Source organism: Castor canadensis, chromosome 11 (genome assembly GCF_047511655.1).
Source record: "Castor canadensis chromosome 11, mCasCan1.hap1v2, whole genome shotgun sequence".
In the NCBI taxonomy this organism is placed as follows: domain Eukaryota; kingdom Metazoa; phylum Chordata; class Mammalia; order Rodentia; family Castoridae; genus Castor; species Castor canadensis.
Genome location: NC_133396.1, coordinates 120,418,127 through 120,434,488, shown reverse-complemented (window position 1 = coordinate 120,434,488; position 16,362 = coordinate 120,418,127). Strand labels below are relative to the sequence as shown.

General features: G+C 36.9%; 1 protein-coding gene across 16 annotated transcripts in view; it reads left to right on the top strand.

Annotated features, from left to right (window-relative positions):
- Window positions 1–16,362, top strand: part of Rps6kc1 (ribosomal protein S6 kinase C1) — a 162,801-nt gene that overhangs the window by 132,145 nt on the left and 14,294 nt on the right. For 15 of the 16 annotated variants that reach the window (XM_074048356.1, XM_020185998.2, XM_074048351.1 and 12 more), the window contains 2 exons: window positions 2,179–3,756; window positions 4,028–4,117. In XM_074048356.1, the coding sequence (XP_073904457.1) occupies window positions 2,179–3,756; window positions 4,028–4,117 (1,668 nt within the window). The remainder of the gene's footprint in view (window positions 1–2,178; window positions 3,757–4,027; window positions 4,118–16,362) is intronic. The other variant, XM_074048359.1, reaches the window with a different exon arrangement.

Genomic DNA, 16,362 nt, shown 5'->3' with positions numbered 1-16,362 from the left:
AAAATCATATATTAGTAATAAAATAGGAAGAAAGTAAGGCCACCCAATAATAAAATTAGTACTTGCAGACCCTTTTCATTTTTGAAAAAGTTTGTAAAGATGTCATCTTTTCTAATAAATACTTGATACCTATTTTTCATGCTATGTAGAATCTTTTTTTTTTGGTTGGACTGGGGTTTGAACTCAGGGCTTTGAGCTTGCAAAGCAGGCACTCTACCTCTTGAGCCACACCTCCAGTCCTATGTAGAATCTTCTGCTTGCAATTTTTAAGATCTTATTGTCTGATAAAGGAGATAGAAGCATAAAAGTAACATAAATATCAAATATATTATTTTACATATCATAAGAGGGCTGAAGTGATATAGAGGATTCAGAGAAGATATCAATTATATCCAGTGAAGGGGTACAAAGAAGTAAAAAAGAACAAATTCCAAAGGACCTTCAAGGAAGGATAGGATCTTGACAAGCAGGTATTGGAGAAATAAGTAGGAAAAAATTCCAAGTGTTAAGTGTAGTATGAGAAAAAGCCCAGTCTGTGTTCTATGGGGTGGAGATCAACTCAAATGAATTATGTAGTGAGTAGGGGGAGAAGACTCAATTGTAAGTTGATGCTGTTTTACCAAGGGGTTTAAAGCCCAGATGGAGTTGGAGCATGATTCAGTAGGAGGAGGGGATTTGACTTCTTAAATGAAGAAGTGGCATGATGAGAACTGTGCTAGAATGGAAGGTTCATTGGGCAACAGTTAGTAGAATACAGTGGTTCAAGTAGGAACCAGTGGTGGCTATAGCATTATCCCAAGCAGCACAGAGTGACTAAAGGAATTAAAAGAATGCCTGGGAGAAATATTATATGTAGCTCCTATAAGACTTGAAAACTTGTCAAATGTAAGAGAAGAGAGAGAAAAGCTTGCAAGTTTGGCCTAAATCTTTTGTGCCTGAGTGACTTTGAAGTCAGAAAGAAGTGATTTTGGGGGATAAAAATAATTTAAGTACATTGAGTTTTAGATTTCAGTAGCTCATTCAGATGGAATTGGCTTAACAGTGAATGAAGCCTTTTCTTTTTTAGAACTTTTAGAGCTTTTTTATTAGGCACTATTTTTTGCTGATGACTGGAACTTTCCATATGCAGATACTGTCTGCTTTGCGATGGTACATATCACTCCGGTGTATCATCATCTGATGTAACAAGCATTGGCTGGATTCCTGTCATGTTTGTACACCGTGAAGACAGTAGGCATAAAAAGATGAAAAAGACTTGGTCCTTTCCTTAAAGTAGTCATTTCTTTTAGAGAATTGAAAACTGCAAATGTCATTTTATTTGGATTGCATAAAAGTCTCAGCTTCAGGTTTGTGCATTATTGTTAGAGTGCCACAATATAGGTTTTTGTGATAAGAATGTAATTATTATTGAAAAAGACTAAAGATTATGGAAATCAGTGCATAGCTCCTTTTGTGAGTTTGAAATCCATATATGTGTCCTTAAATGTTAGTTTGAATACAGGGAAATGTGAAACACTGATTATACCGTGTAAAGAGGGCAGAAAGCATTAGCTAAGAAAAATGAGAGGGAAAGTTATATCAGTACCCCTGTTATCAATATAAGATCACTGCCAAAAAGAGAGCTATCCCGTATTGAGCGTTTATTCTATGTTAGGCACAAGGGAAGGTGCTTTAAGAGCTCATTGAATTCCTTGAAATGAAATGTGAAATTTTTTGTATGCTGCTGTTGACTTTGTATAGGCAATTGACTGTCAATGACTGTTTTTCTTAAATTTAGCTACTCTTGGTATATCATGCTTAATATGACATAAAAATGCTCTGAAAGAATTACTTTCTTCATCTGAGTATGGGAATTTATTTTAACACATTATTCTTAATTTTTCACAAAGTATGCTTCTGGTGCTCACTTTGGCAGCATATATATTAAAATTGGAACCATAGAGGAAAAAATACATTGTTATTTTAAAAATAATCGACATGAAACCATACTCACCAGTTAGCAGTAACAAAATTGAAAAATAACTTCATGTTTTATTAAACATGCTTGTTTTAAGCATGTTTGGTATTAGTGTCATTGACTTGTTTTTGATTGATTTTTAGAATACTTTCTTTTCTAGTGACTTAACTAACTACCAATTTGGGGATTTAATTTTTTGTTGTTGTTATACTCGTTCATAGGTGGCAAGCTCTGGTCATATATCAGTAAGTTTCTAAACAGAAGTCCTGAAGAGAGCTTTGACATCAAGGAAATGAAAAAATCCACACCCAGTGAAGTTTACCTACAACAGCCAACTTCTAGTCCTCGGGACGGAAGCAGCTTTGAGTCCAGGGGAAGCGATGGAGGCAGCGTGCTTGGAGCTCTGCCTTTGAAGACCAGTCTTACCCCAAGTTCCCAAGATGACAGCAGCCAGGAAGGTGATGGGCAAGACAGCTCTCCTAAGTGGCCAGATTCTGGTTCAAGTTCAGAAGAAGAATGCACTACTAGTTATTTAACATTATGCAATGAATATGGGCAAGAAAAGATTGAACCCGGGTCTTTGAATGAGGAGTCTTTCATGAGGACTGAAGGGAGTGGTGTTGATGCCATAGCTGTTCAGAGCATCTCAGCTCCCTTTGCTGCTGATAGTGACAGCCCCAGCACACAGCTGAGAGCTCACGAGCTGAAGTTTTTCCCTTTGGATGAGGACCCAGAAGTAGTTTGTTCTCCAAGAACATCCGATTCCCTCAGTAGATCAAAAAACAGCCCCATGGAATTCTTTAGGATAGATAGTAAGGATAGCACAAGTGAACTTCTGGGGCTTGATTTTGGAGAAAAATTGTATAGTCTAAAATCAGAACCTTTGAAACCATTCTTGACCCTTTCAGACAGAGACAGCACTTCCAGGAGTTTTAATACCAGTAAAAGCAAGGTAGAGTTTAAAGCTCAGGACACCATTAGCAGGGGACCAGATGACTCAGTGCCAGTCATTTCATTTAAAGATGCTGCTTTTGATGATGTCAGTGGTTCTGATGAAGGAAGACCTGATCTTCTTGTAAATCTACCTGGTGAATTGGAGCCAACAAAAGAAGCTTTAGCAGTGGGACCTACTAAGTTTTCACAGAGCAATGTGGGCAGACTAGAGAGTAAACTGTTGGAAGCCCCAGATGTGTTATGTCTCAGGCTTAGTACTGAAAAACGCCAAGCCCAAGAAGAAAAAGGCACAGAGGAACTGAGTGATCCCTCTAGGCCCAAATCCTATGGTGTAACTGAGAAACATTACGCACAGGAGGATCTGAGGGGGTTGTTCGTAGCAGCTGTTGATCATAGAAGTTCAGGAGACACAGCTTTGTTACACAGCTCAGATCCCAAGTTTCAAGAACTTGGGGCAAACGTCCCAGAAGAAAGCTTATTCTGTATTTCTAATCCGCTGTCAGGTGCTAATGAATATAATACAAACATAGACACTTTAAACACAGAAGAAGTGTTGCTGTTTACAGATCAAACCGATGACTTGACTAAAGAGGAACCAACTTCTTTATTCCAGAGAGACTCTCAGACTATGGGAGAAAGTGGGTTATCACTAGCAGGAGACAAGGAAATTCATCAGATTTTTGAGGATCTTGATAAGAAATTAGCACTAAGCTCCAGGTTTTACATCCCAGAGGGCTGCATTCAAAGATGGGCAGCTGAAATGGTGGTAGCCCTTGATGCTTTACATAGAGAGGGAATTGTGTGCCGCGATTTGAACCCAAACAACATCTTATTGAATGATAGAGGTCAGGAACTTTTGCAAATGCATTTCTTTTTATTCGCTGTTGCTTCCAATTAACTGAGTAGGCGTTTTATCTTGTAATTAGTATCTTCATTTCCTGTCTAGAGCTTCATTATCAGTGCAGCAAATTCACCCCCAGTAATAGCTTCTAGTACTTAATGATGCCATTATTCTTAATGATACTGTTTTTAGCTACAAAAGGAGTAATTACAGTTCACTTCTGCAGAAAATGGAAGAGAAAAATGTTTTGATTTCTCCTGTCGTTTTGTTTTTAGGACACATTCAGCTAACGTATTTTAGCAGGTGGAGTGAGGTTGAAGATTCCTGTGACAGCGATGCCATAGAGAGAATGTACTGTGCCCCAGGTTAGAGCAATCTCCTAAAATGTTTCACTTGAAAAAGTGGTTCAGCAGCTCTCATTTCTTTATACAAGTTATATTTCTACTAGTAAGTTCGCATATGTGTTGGACCTGGGTATCTCTTCAACCCTTCAAAAAAGAATATTGGGGAATAAAATTATTATGTAAATCCACAGGTATATATTAATCTTTGTTGTTCTTATTTAAAGTATTTATATATCTCTGAAAACCTAGTGAATTCTTTAAAATGTCTTAACTTAGTGTTTAGAAGGACCTTTAAATATTCTGTACTTCTTTACGTTGATGATTTTTATTAAGATGTGGATTTTTAAAATACATTGTGATTTAATGATAAACCAACCTGGCATTTTAGAACACGTTTTAAAAAGTTCTGTATTTGAGAAAATTTAGGAAGCATGTTTTATTTTTGTTGTTGTTGGTACTGGGGCTTGAACTGAGGGCCTTGTGCTTGCTAGGCAGGTGCTCTACCACTTGAGCCACTCCACCAGCCCTTCTTGTTTTAAAATATACCATTTAACTAAATATTTGGCACAGTAGTTTTCTCTTGCCCTTACTGTATTGATCTTTATTTTTTAAAATTCAAGATTATTTCTGTGGATGTTAGGTCCTTTGTTGACAATTTTGGGTAGCTTCAGCATATGCATGGATTTGAGTTATTCTCTCTGTCACCAGTGCGGAGGGGACTACATTTACATCCAAAATTTGTTCACTTTTTGCATAGCGCTTAGCCTCTTGGGATGACCAGAGTTGTTCCCTTATCATCCTACTGGCCTTCAAAGGAGTTTCCAGCTGATTATGTTAACATGATCTGCTTCTGCTTGGTGGTAATACAGTATGTGATGCTTACTAACCAGTGTACTGATGCTAACCTTATTTAGCACTGCATAACAGGAAATGATTATAATTAGGACTGAAAGAGCTTTATATTTTTAGTTATAATCCTCACTGTTAAGAATTACTTATATATTGAGGAATAGCAAAGGTGTTCAATCTACAAAGGAAATATCCTAAAACTTTACTGAAAATAACCATTTGGGAACTAGAACTGCCAAACTCTTTTCTTTCCTCCTTATTCCCCCAAACTAGGACTGTTTGATTTTATTTCTTCCTAGAGACAGCATCAGAGCACACTTGCATTTTTCATTTTTCTCAAATAGATAACATGATGCTATTTTTTTTTTGAAACTGCTGGTGTGATGTAGTTAATGGGATAGCAAAAAGTTTTGTAGCAAAATCACTTTATTATTATAGTTAACTGATTGTTAGGTTTATAGATTTCCCCACTTTTAAATTTGTCAAGAAATAGCATTTTAGGTGCCAATGTACATAAATGTATTTGTTAATTATAATGAATTTGGAGGTTTTATGGTTGAGTTCTTTTGAGTGAGGCCTATTACATGCTGAAGTGAAGTAGAGAGTAAACTGCAGAAAAAAACCATTTATGAAGCACTAATGTTTATAAACCGACTTCTTAGTTCCTGTTTTTATTGGTACTTTCCTATTGAAAACTATCTGTAAGGTGTTATTTTGGCATGCTAGTACATTATTTTTCTTTAGTCTCAAGCACAATTTTATTTACTTTAATATCTGTAGCACCTTGGCCCTAAGAACTGTAATACACATGGGACAAAACCACATTCCGTTCATCAACAGATACATGTATTCAGTTTCATGTACTGAAATACTGAATTTAATACAAATTTCTAAGTCCTAATTTTTAATCCTTTCCCCAGAAATCTCAGTTCTTACCATTCACCAGCAGGTGGCAGTGTACCACTAATGGATTTTTTTTTTTTTTTTTCCCCCTGTCCTCTTCCAGGTTGTCCTTCACTAGCATTTAAGAAAACCCAAAACCAAAGCAAAACAACAACAACAAAACCCATTGTCTGAAAAGGGAATTTGTTGTAATTATTTGCATAAAAGAATTGTACTTTCAAGCTTTGTCAGTTGCACAAGTGTAGCATTGTGGTGTACATTGAACAATATGGAAAGTTTCTGTAGTCCTTTAGCATATCAGCCTTAGCAACAAGGTGAAACAAACCCAGTAATGGCTTTCATAAGAAAGTAATGGTAATGTTGTAATGTAGATGATCTTAAACCTAGAGAACCAGAGGGCTCAGTTTAGCCTTTGTGCTCCCTCCTCTTGCTCCTGCTACTAAGAGAATTGGAGCAAAAATGTGTAAATTACTGCTTTTCTTAGGACTGAGTAGCAATGGAACTGATAAAAACTTTTAAGTAGTGTTTCTCCTCAAAGGTGAGAGCAATAATAATATGCCACATTTTCAGTGTTTAAAAATTACAAATCAGTAGTTAAGAGTGTTTTAACCCTTTTTTGGTCTACCTTTAGAAATGCTGCAGCTGAAGCAATTCTGTTCTCCCCCTTCTCCCACTTCCCAACTCTAACCTTCCTATTATTGTGCAAGTAACCCAAAAGTATGTTAAGCAGCTCATGTTTGATTAGAAAGTAAAGTTGTCCCAAGATCATGATGAGAAGGGTTCACTTCTGTTTAAATAGCATGGAGCTTTTACCCTACCACTCATCCCTCCTGGGAATCCTTATCCCATATTTGTCCTAAAAACAATATCCACCTGCCCTGTACTTTATAATATCAGCAGTATATCTTTTCATCTTGTGGATGATATGCCTTTATATTTTGAGAAAATTTTCCAGTAACAGATTCGATTTACATGGACAGCAACTTGAACAAATGCCAAGCTAGCAGGGGGGCCATTATTCTGCTCTATAAATAAGTTTAAAACAGAAAAAACATACACAGAAACCTGTGAATCAACATGTTTTGGTCTAATTGAGGGGAAAAGCAAGATAGATAAATTTTGAAATGCAAATGATCACCTTCTGTTATTTAAGAATAGTTTCTGCCAACTTTGTGATCTTGGATTTTAAAAATTCATAGTTATTTCAGCTATATATATTACTAAAGAAGTCCTATATTTACAAGTTTCTACAACAGAACCAAGAACTTTTTTAAAAAGTTGCCCTTTTTTTAATATTAAAGAAAACAAATCCAACAAGAGAAAGACAAAAACCATGGAGCTTTCTCTGTCTACATCTGTGAAAAAGCCAGCACATAAATGGCTGCAGCTGCAAACCCATCAAGAGGGTCTTGAGAATACGAATTCACTGATCAAACCCAGCCCCAATTTCAAAGTAGAAACCATTCCTTTTAGGTTCACTTTGTGTCCTTAGATTATCTAGGATGATTCTCTAGCAAGGTTTTATTTTAAATAAACATCATTCATGGTAAATGGGTTCCTTTCATACCACATACACACAGAATGGAGTTCAGGAAGAGAAAAAGCAAAGAAATGGTCCACAAAGTAGGAGTAGAGTGCATTGCATGATGATGTAAATATAACACTGTCTAGTTCCCATAGTAGGAGACTCATAGATACTGTATTAGGAGATGGTTAGATAGATTCTTCTTGTTTTTCACTATGAGACATTATAGAACAAAAACCAGGATAGACTGGTTATTCTTCTCCAGAGCTCTTTTTCTTTTAATTATTCTGATTTTATTTGTATTTGGACACACACAGACAGACAGACAGATACTCACACACCCCAAGTTTTTAGCCAAAGGATTTTATATGCTTTATCATTTCATAATCTGGAATAAATTTTTGTTATAGTATTTTAAGTATAAAGAAAAATTAAAATAGGGTGTTAAAACAGTATTTAATGCTTTCTTTTTCTCCTAGTATTTTTTCTTAGCAGTCTTGACTGTCATCATAAAAAGCAGCTAGAAATAGAACTTACATTATTACCCATATATAATACAAAAGACAGTAGTTGAAAGTTCAACATGCAATCTAACACAAGTGAGTAGAATTATTTATGTTAGTTATTATGCTAATATAATCACTTATGTTTCCATTCTAATCTTAAACAAGTTGATAGGATCCTATCAGTATGTCCTTCACTTTTATTTTCTACCTCAAATGAGCCTTTAATTTTAAATGCTTGAAATTTACACTGATATTTCTCATTGTATACTGTTCAGACTTGAGAATTTATAGGTGAATATGTGTGTAAATTGAAGAAGTCCAAAATGCTTTTCATTGCAGCCCAATCTCCACGCTCCCAGATGTCAATTGACAGCTTTGCTTCCTCTGTTAGGCGATTTCACACTTGGAAACAGCTCACAGCTGACGGTGAAAAGTGAAACATAGAAAAATCATGCTGAAAAGTATCTGCAAAATTCAGTTTTAGAGCATGACGTTTGTTTACTATCATCTTGGGCTGTTCTAGCCTGACTTTATCAAATAGTCCATGAATGTATTTTGGGGGATAGTTTTCCCTTGTCCTTCTCCATAAACATGCTTTCCACTTGATTTCTTTCTTTTTAAGCATGGTGTTCTGTATGATAGTTAGGTATTTGATAATTAGAACTAGGACTGAGACCATGGGTGGTTTAAAATGTCTTGAGACCATCAGAAGTTCAAGATTTAGAATATTTAGGTGGCATTGAGAATTACCAAACCAGAATATTTGTCCTAGATCAGGCATTAACTTATCACATGATCTCGGATAAATTGTTTAAGACTTTTAATGGTAGTAAAATAGATTTGTTGTGTATAAATAAAATTACCAATGTCAAAATGTATAATATCCTTCTTTTACAAAATTTTGTCAAAATTCAAGTTCATCTTTGTAAGGTAAGATTTTCCTCTTGAGGATGAATACTGACTTCTCATCTAACATTGGTAGAGCTATTATTTCATTTGGAGGATTTTTAAAATACATATTTTATTAAGTATATATATAAATATACATATACTTCATTAAGTATATATTTTGCTTATTTATGGAGTATGTTAAGTATATAATGTGGAAATGAGGGGTTTATGAAAATATTTTCAATTAGAGGAAGAAGTCAGATAACTTTTGAATGCTGCAAAAATTGAATGCCGAGATTCTCAACAAACAAAATGTTTAAAGAAGAAAGAATTATTTAGTCTGAGACTTTATAAATACTGAGTAATGTCAGTAAGCATGAGCAGTCTTAATTTAGGGAATGTGAAGTGGATGGATGGAAAAAAAGTAAATACTGATGTATATTTTGAAATAATGACATAATTAGGAAATAATCATAGTCTTTTTTTTTTTTTTGTGGTACTGGGGCTTGAACTCAGGGCCTTCACCTTGAGCCACTCCACCAGCCCTATTTTTGCGAAGGGTTTTTTGAGATAGGAGGATCTCACAAACTGTTTGCCCAGGCTGACTTGAAACCGTGATCCTTCTGATCTCTCTCTCCTGAGTAGCGAGGATTATAGGCGTGAGCCACCAGCCACCCGGCTGATCATAGTCTTGATGTAGTCTTTTGTCTCTCTAAAGGAAAAAGAAAAAAAGGTAAGAGGGAGTTGTATAAGTAAAATATTTGTGGTTAATATTCAAATACTATATTTCAAACAGTAATTCTTTGTTTAACTTACTTTTAAGCAAAACTTCAAACCATGGCTCTCTTGTACACAGTATATGTTTTAATGTTTTTCTTGACTGATTAGCAAATATATTTAATCTTTTGCCTTTAGTTCTTGTTGTCATAAAAGCAGATCTATTTCTTCTAAAGGTAAATCAGTAAAGTACTGAATTTGCTATAAGATAGTAGAAATTTTATGTTGAGCAGAATTCCCTGATGTATTTCACCTCTATATAGTGATGAGGCTTATGATGAGTATAGCATGTAAGCAGAAAAAGCGTCAAGTCTATCAAAGTCTTTCCTTATCCAGACAAGGCCTTTCTGATGCACAGAAGATTAGAGTGTCTTTAGGAGGATTTGAGGGTCTGGAACCTTGGGATCAGTCCCTAGATAGGATGTATCCTGGAGCCCTCATAAATACCCCGTGGATTAAGATCACTCCATATCAAAACAGACCCATTCTGAAACCATGCTCCTCATATCAGGTCAGATTGTGGTTTGTCTCTAATGGGAGAATAAGACAGAGGAATAACAGAGTTCAGTCCCTATTTTTTGACTTGTTAGTAAATTATACATTAGCCCATCCCAAGAGAAGAAATTTCCGACCTGGGCCGGTTCACCCCTCCTTAGGCAACCTGGTGGTCCCCCGCTCCTGGGAGGTCACCATATTGATGCCGAACTTAGTGCGGACACCTGATCAGCATAGTGCACTGCAGCCCAGAACTCCTGGACTCAAGCGATCCTCCTGCCTCAGCCTCCCGAGTAGCTAGGACTACAGGCGCGCGCCACCGCGCCCGGCAAGAGAAGAAATTTCTTAGTTGTTAGAATCAGAAAATTTGTAAGGATATAAATGGATAATATTTTTATTCCAAAGAGGTGAAATGCCATATCTCTGTACATTTCCTAATAACTACCTCATATTTGGTAGAGGGCTGTGTTAGTCAGCTTTCTATCACTATAATAATTATCTCATCCAGGCACTGGTGTCTCATACCTGTAACTAGCCACTTGGGAGGATTGTGGCTCAAAAGCTAGCCCAGGCAAATAGTTCACAAGACCCAGTCTCCAAAATAACCAGAACAAAAAAGACTGGAGGTGTGGCTCAAGTGATAAGAGTGCTTGCTTTGCAAGCACCAAGCCCCTGAGTGCAAAATCCCAGTCCATTAAAAAAAAAAAAAAAACCCAAACAACCCAAAAAACAAATAATCTGATATATTCAATTTATAGAGAGAAAAGTTTTAGAGGTTCCAGGTCACGATTGGTTGGACTTACTGCTTTGGGCTTATGGCAAAGCATGTCATGGCAGGAGTGTGTGGTTGAGCAAAACCACTCACCTCTTGGCTGGGAAGCAAAAGAGAGAAAGAAGGGGCCAGGATCCCACAGTCTCATCAAAGGCATGCCACCAGTGACTTAAAGACCTACCACTAGGCTCTAGCTCTTAAGGTTCCACCACTCCTGATAGCGCCAAGCTGGCAGGCAGCTAAGCCTTGAATGGGCCTTTGGAGACATTTCAGATCCAAACTATAGCAAGGGCTTAACTCAAGATTTAAATGATTAAAAGGTGGTTAATCGAGTTTTGTTTTAAGAGGAACATGAGACTAGAGACTTAGAGTTTTAAGTAGTAACTACAGAGTAATGCTTCTTTGTTTTGAATTGCTTTTTGGCAACTCTTCAGTTTATTGGCCTCACCATTGCATTATTATAAAGAATAATTATTGGCTTCTGATATTTAGCAAAGAAGATATGCTAAATCTTAAACATTAAGTTGTAAAGCAACTGGGTAGTTACTTCATCAAACCCTCAGTTTCTGTACCCTGGAAAATCTTGTCCATTTGAAGTTCCATGGTGTAACCAGGGCTTGCTCCTTCTAAACAATTCTTCACAGTTATTTTCTTCAGATAAATGTTTAAAAATGCTAAGGTTTTAAAAAATTAATGGATGATAAGACAAATCAGATTCCTGAAGCTCTTTTAATAGCAGTGTTGCTCTCTGGCTGCCTAGCACGGCAGCAGAAGGAGCTGTGCCTGTCATTCTTGTAATTTTCAGTTAGCCCTTTTCTCATCAATCAACTTTAATAGCTTTGGTTGGGTAACACTGTGACACCCGATGGCTATTCAGAATGGAGTTGTTGTGATATGATCAATGGAAAATGGAGCATTCTGTTGGTTTTTTTCCTCCTAGAAATGCAGTGTGAGAGAGGAAACAAGATTGTATAGAACTCAGAATTATAATTATAATCATTCAACCAGAAGTCATGTGGTAGTTACCTGTTTCTTATTTTATCTCAAGAAAATGGTATAGTAATGATACCTATAAAGTCCCTTGAACAAGTAATTCTTGGCCCCAGAGTGCTGAATCAACTGAAATCAAAGAGTTTTGACCCAAGTTGTGCAGATAATTGCAGGAAAGCTCAGAACATGGTTGCCAGGTCACCACGACAACAAGAAATTCAGAACTTGGGGGATGAGGCAGGGAAGAGCAGAACTGTGTTTTGCCAAGCCTAGCCAAACGAGCTGAGTGTAGTCTCTATTTAGGTTCAGTTCCCCACCAAACAACAGTTCCAGGAGTGCAGGTAATTGAATTACCTGAAAGCCAGCATAATTAATAAAGAAGTGGTGGTAGGATGTAATGCTTGGCTTGAGAGGAGCCAAGAGAGCGAGAGTGTGTATAAGGTGGAGCAGCATGAGGTCTCTGGCACCTTGCGGTGCCTAGAGGAGGGCAGGTTCCCCTGCTGCAAACTCCTCTCTGGATGGTGTCAGTCTCTGCCACTGGTCTTCTCTGGGTAATATGCCAACTAATTAGAGTTGTGCAACTCAGGGAGCTTTTAGACTGTTCATATATCCTGCTTGACAAATACGGCATTTGAACAAGCGAATGCACATTGGAGAACTTGAAGAATATAGAACAGATAATTGGGCAGAGTTTTCTCAAATAGTTTAAAATAAGAAAAAAAGTTGCAAAATGTCCATTCGAAAGGATGGGCTAGGAAAAGCAAATTCTAGGCTTTAGTTTGTCTGTCACCCGGAGAAGTAAGGTGGTCTGTTTTAGAGACAATGCAAGACCTTAGGCAAATAAATGTCATCGGTCCAAATTAATTCATTTCAAATATGGTGTCCCTATGCATAGTGGTGCACCCTTAGACTTTTAGGCTTTAAACTGCTAAACTTTGAAAATTTAGTTTATAAATATTAGAGGAACAATCCAGACCTGGAATTAAGATACAATTTTAAGTGCTGGGAGTGTAGCTCAGTGGTAGAAGGAGGATGCAGCCCATAGTTCAATCCTCAGCTCTACAATTAAAAAGAAATTTTATTCTCAGAGTTGATAATGGCTTTTAGTTTTGCTTTCATTTGTAACATTTTGTGTTGTCTATGGGAACTTTAAAAAATGTTTCTATAGCTAAAATAATACCCTGGGGAAAGCCAGGTAGTATAGTTGTCCTATTCGATGAATTTGTTTTGAAAAATTTAAGGTATTTATCTATTGATTATTTATTAATTCTGGGCTTTTGATACATGGTTTCACTGGTAGCCCAGGCTGGCTTCATACTTGCAGTCCTCTTGCTTCCACCTCCCAAGTGCTGGAATTACTGGTGTGAAACATCGTGCCTGGCTTTAAAATATTTTTAACTGGTCCTAGTCATCTCACCAGACTACCAGTCAGAAGTACCCAGCTTACAACTCACACACTTCATGGAATTAGGTGCTTAGATTCCTTATACTGAGCAGGGACAGGGAAAACCTTGAGTTACCTCCTATTCCTGTCTTTTTTCATCTTTTTTCCTTGATGCAGCATATGCCACCAGCCCCTGAGCATACTGTAGTGCCCAGAGGCAGTCACTGTGCTCTGCAGAGGGAGCACTGGAATGTGCTCACATCACTGCCTGAGTTTAAACCACCATCGTCTCTTGCTGGAAATACTGCAGGCAGCAACTGACTGACCTCCTTCCCACCCTCCTCTAATCTGTGTTTCGTTCTGCCACCGAGATAACATTTTAAGCCTTGTAGCCTACACATGTAAAAGTGCGAAGGACTGAATGTGGATCCGTGTTCTCGATGGGACTTAAAAAAAACTTACGCAACTTGGCCTTTGTATGTGCTTCGAATGCCTTGAATGAACAGTGCCATAAAATTCAAGATTGGTATATTTATTCAACAAACATTTATTAAATGCCTCCTGTGTCCCAGGAACTGTGCCTGGGAGCTAGAAATAAAGACATAATTGGTATAATATTGACAGTTACTTTTGAAGTTTTATATCAAAAGGAGACTACCCAAACAGAAGATAAATACAATTGGTTAACTAGGATGTTAATAGACTTTCATAGGTGAATAGTTGTATTTATAGAATGGTAATTTACTGAGCTAACAAAAGGCATGCTTAGCTGTCCTTCTTCCCACAGTTTAGTTCCATATATTGTTGGACACAAAAATTGCTTTCTTCTGCGTTTCTTTCTCTTTGCTCTTTAGTCATCAGCTGTAGTGGAACACTAATGCTTAGCCCCTGCATAGAAAATCTTTATACACAGCAAGGGCTGGTGAGAGAAATTGACTAGGATTTTGTAATTCTAGTCCCTTTCAATTAGCAACAGATGCTGCAGGGGAAGATTGTCTGTGGAGTAACATAGCACTAATGCTCGGAGCTCTAGCTGGCATGGGATGCTCGGGGCAGAAGAAAGAGTTTCTTTTCCTTGGTTCAGGCATGTCACTAAAGGATAGATCAGATTTTTTTTTTTTTTAAACTGGCCTTTCTCTACCCTAAGTCCAGTAATGAAGTCTGGCTGCCTTGGAAGAAAGTTTACAAATTCTTGACCAATTGTAACAGGATTTTAAGTCTTACTGAACTTTAAAGAATTTATGGAAAATTTAGACATTCCACCTTTCCTTTGATACTATAAAAGTGTCTATGGTGCTTTAGGTTTACAAACATTTGCCTTTATTCTTATATTATCTTATTCACCAAAGATCCCTCTTTGATCCTAAAAGATAATATGTTTTTGTTACTTGTATTTCTTTTCCAAGAGGGAGTATTAGAATCCTGAAAGTCAGATATTTAAAGACAAAGGGGTTTTTTTGCTAGTTTGCAAAAAAAAAAAAAAAAAAAAATCCTGTGGCATTAGAAAACCATTTCTTCCCCCCCCCAAGTATATTTTATTGCTGATTATTATTTTAATGCATTATACAGGTCTTTGGCTTAAAAAGTTATCCATCATCCTGATCTCTGGATGTTGTATTATTTACGTGACAAATTGTACAAGCATTTAAATGCTGGTTTAATTGGAGTGTTACCTAAACACTTTATTTGTAGTGGTTGCAACTTTTTCATTGAGTTTTATTGTGACTTTGAGAGTGAAAAGAAGAGAGGCTTCTAAGATTCTATTTATTTTAAAAAATGTAGTTTAGGAAAACAAAATAATTATTCTACATCAAAGTAGGATTTTTCTACATGTAAAATTCTCTTCTAAGAAAATTCTGAACTGACTGTGTATCCTACTGATTGTTGGAGAGAAGATAGCAATGACAGAAGACACTGCTGGGGGAGCTTATGGAATTGTCTCTGGAAAGGATTTTAACATTCAAGAGAAAAGTAAATTCTGAATTTGTGATGTTGAAGGACCACAGTTGCATAAAATACAAGATGATTCATTTTATAAAGCTTTGTAGAAAGGTTTGGTTTCATTTAAAGCTTGAATCTAGCTAGTTGTAGTGGTACAGGCCTGTAATCCTAGTACTTGGGAGGCTGAGGCAGGAGAATCATGAGTTTGGGGTCAGCCTGGGCTACATAGTAAGACTCTTATCTCCAGAAAAATCAAAACCAAACCAAAACAAACAACAGTAACAACAACAAAAAATCCTTGAGTTTAACCTATATTTTCTAGTTTTTCTCAGTTTTGATATAATTTCCAGCAAAGTTTTAGCTCTTTGTTTTGTTTTTGAATCATGCCCTTGCAGTTGATACTGCAGAGTCTTAGGAGGCAGGGCCTTTACCTGATAAGTAGATGTCAGGATTCTTGCACTGGAATGGCAGTGTCTGTCAGACCTCCTCAAGTGGGACAGTGTGCACTTTGCTCTTTCGCTTACTTCCTGTACAGATAGAGACATCTTACGCTGCCTGAGTCCTAGCTTCCTGCTTTTTTTTTTTTTTTTCTCATTTACTTTTCAGGGTCTGGCTTCTATAATTACACTTTTGGATTCAGGTTAAACACTGTTATTTTTGGCTGTAAGAGGGAGATCTAGAAGACTTCTTGACTGATAGGCCTATACAATTCTCTCATTCTACATTTTAACAAATCCTTGGCAATATGGGTTACTAAGGCCACATTATTTTTCTGAAAAATATCCTGACTAGTTGAAGTGTTCTATGAGGTGTGAAACATGAATAAAACAAAGGTAGGAAAAGCACATTCATGTTGTGATATCTTTTCTTCACTTACTCTCGTTTAGTCGCTTGTGATATATGATAGTTTGACTCATTAGTATGAGTCAGTTAGATTCATTGTAGTTAAAATATCAGGATGGGTTGTGCTAAATTGAAATTCTGGAATTTTACTAACCTGATCATAATCAGTTTAGTGGTGCCCTCATAATCTTTTGGATGACTCAAAATCTGATCTGGAGCTGCTGCTTTATCTCCATCACATTAAAAGATGGAAACGATGAGTTCAGTGACATGACTTATTCTGCTTGCCACCAGGTGGTGAGTTCTTAGGGAAAGGGAGGAACGGCTGCATGTAGGAAGGAGGCATGAAGGTTGAGGAGTACTCAGTCATCTCAACGTAATCCTGCTCTT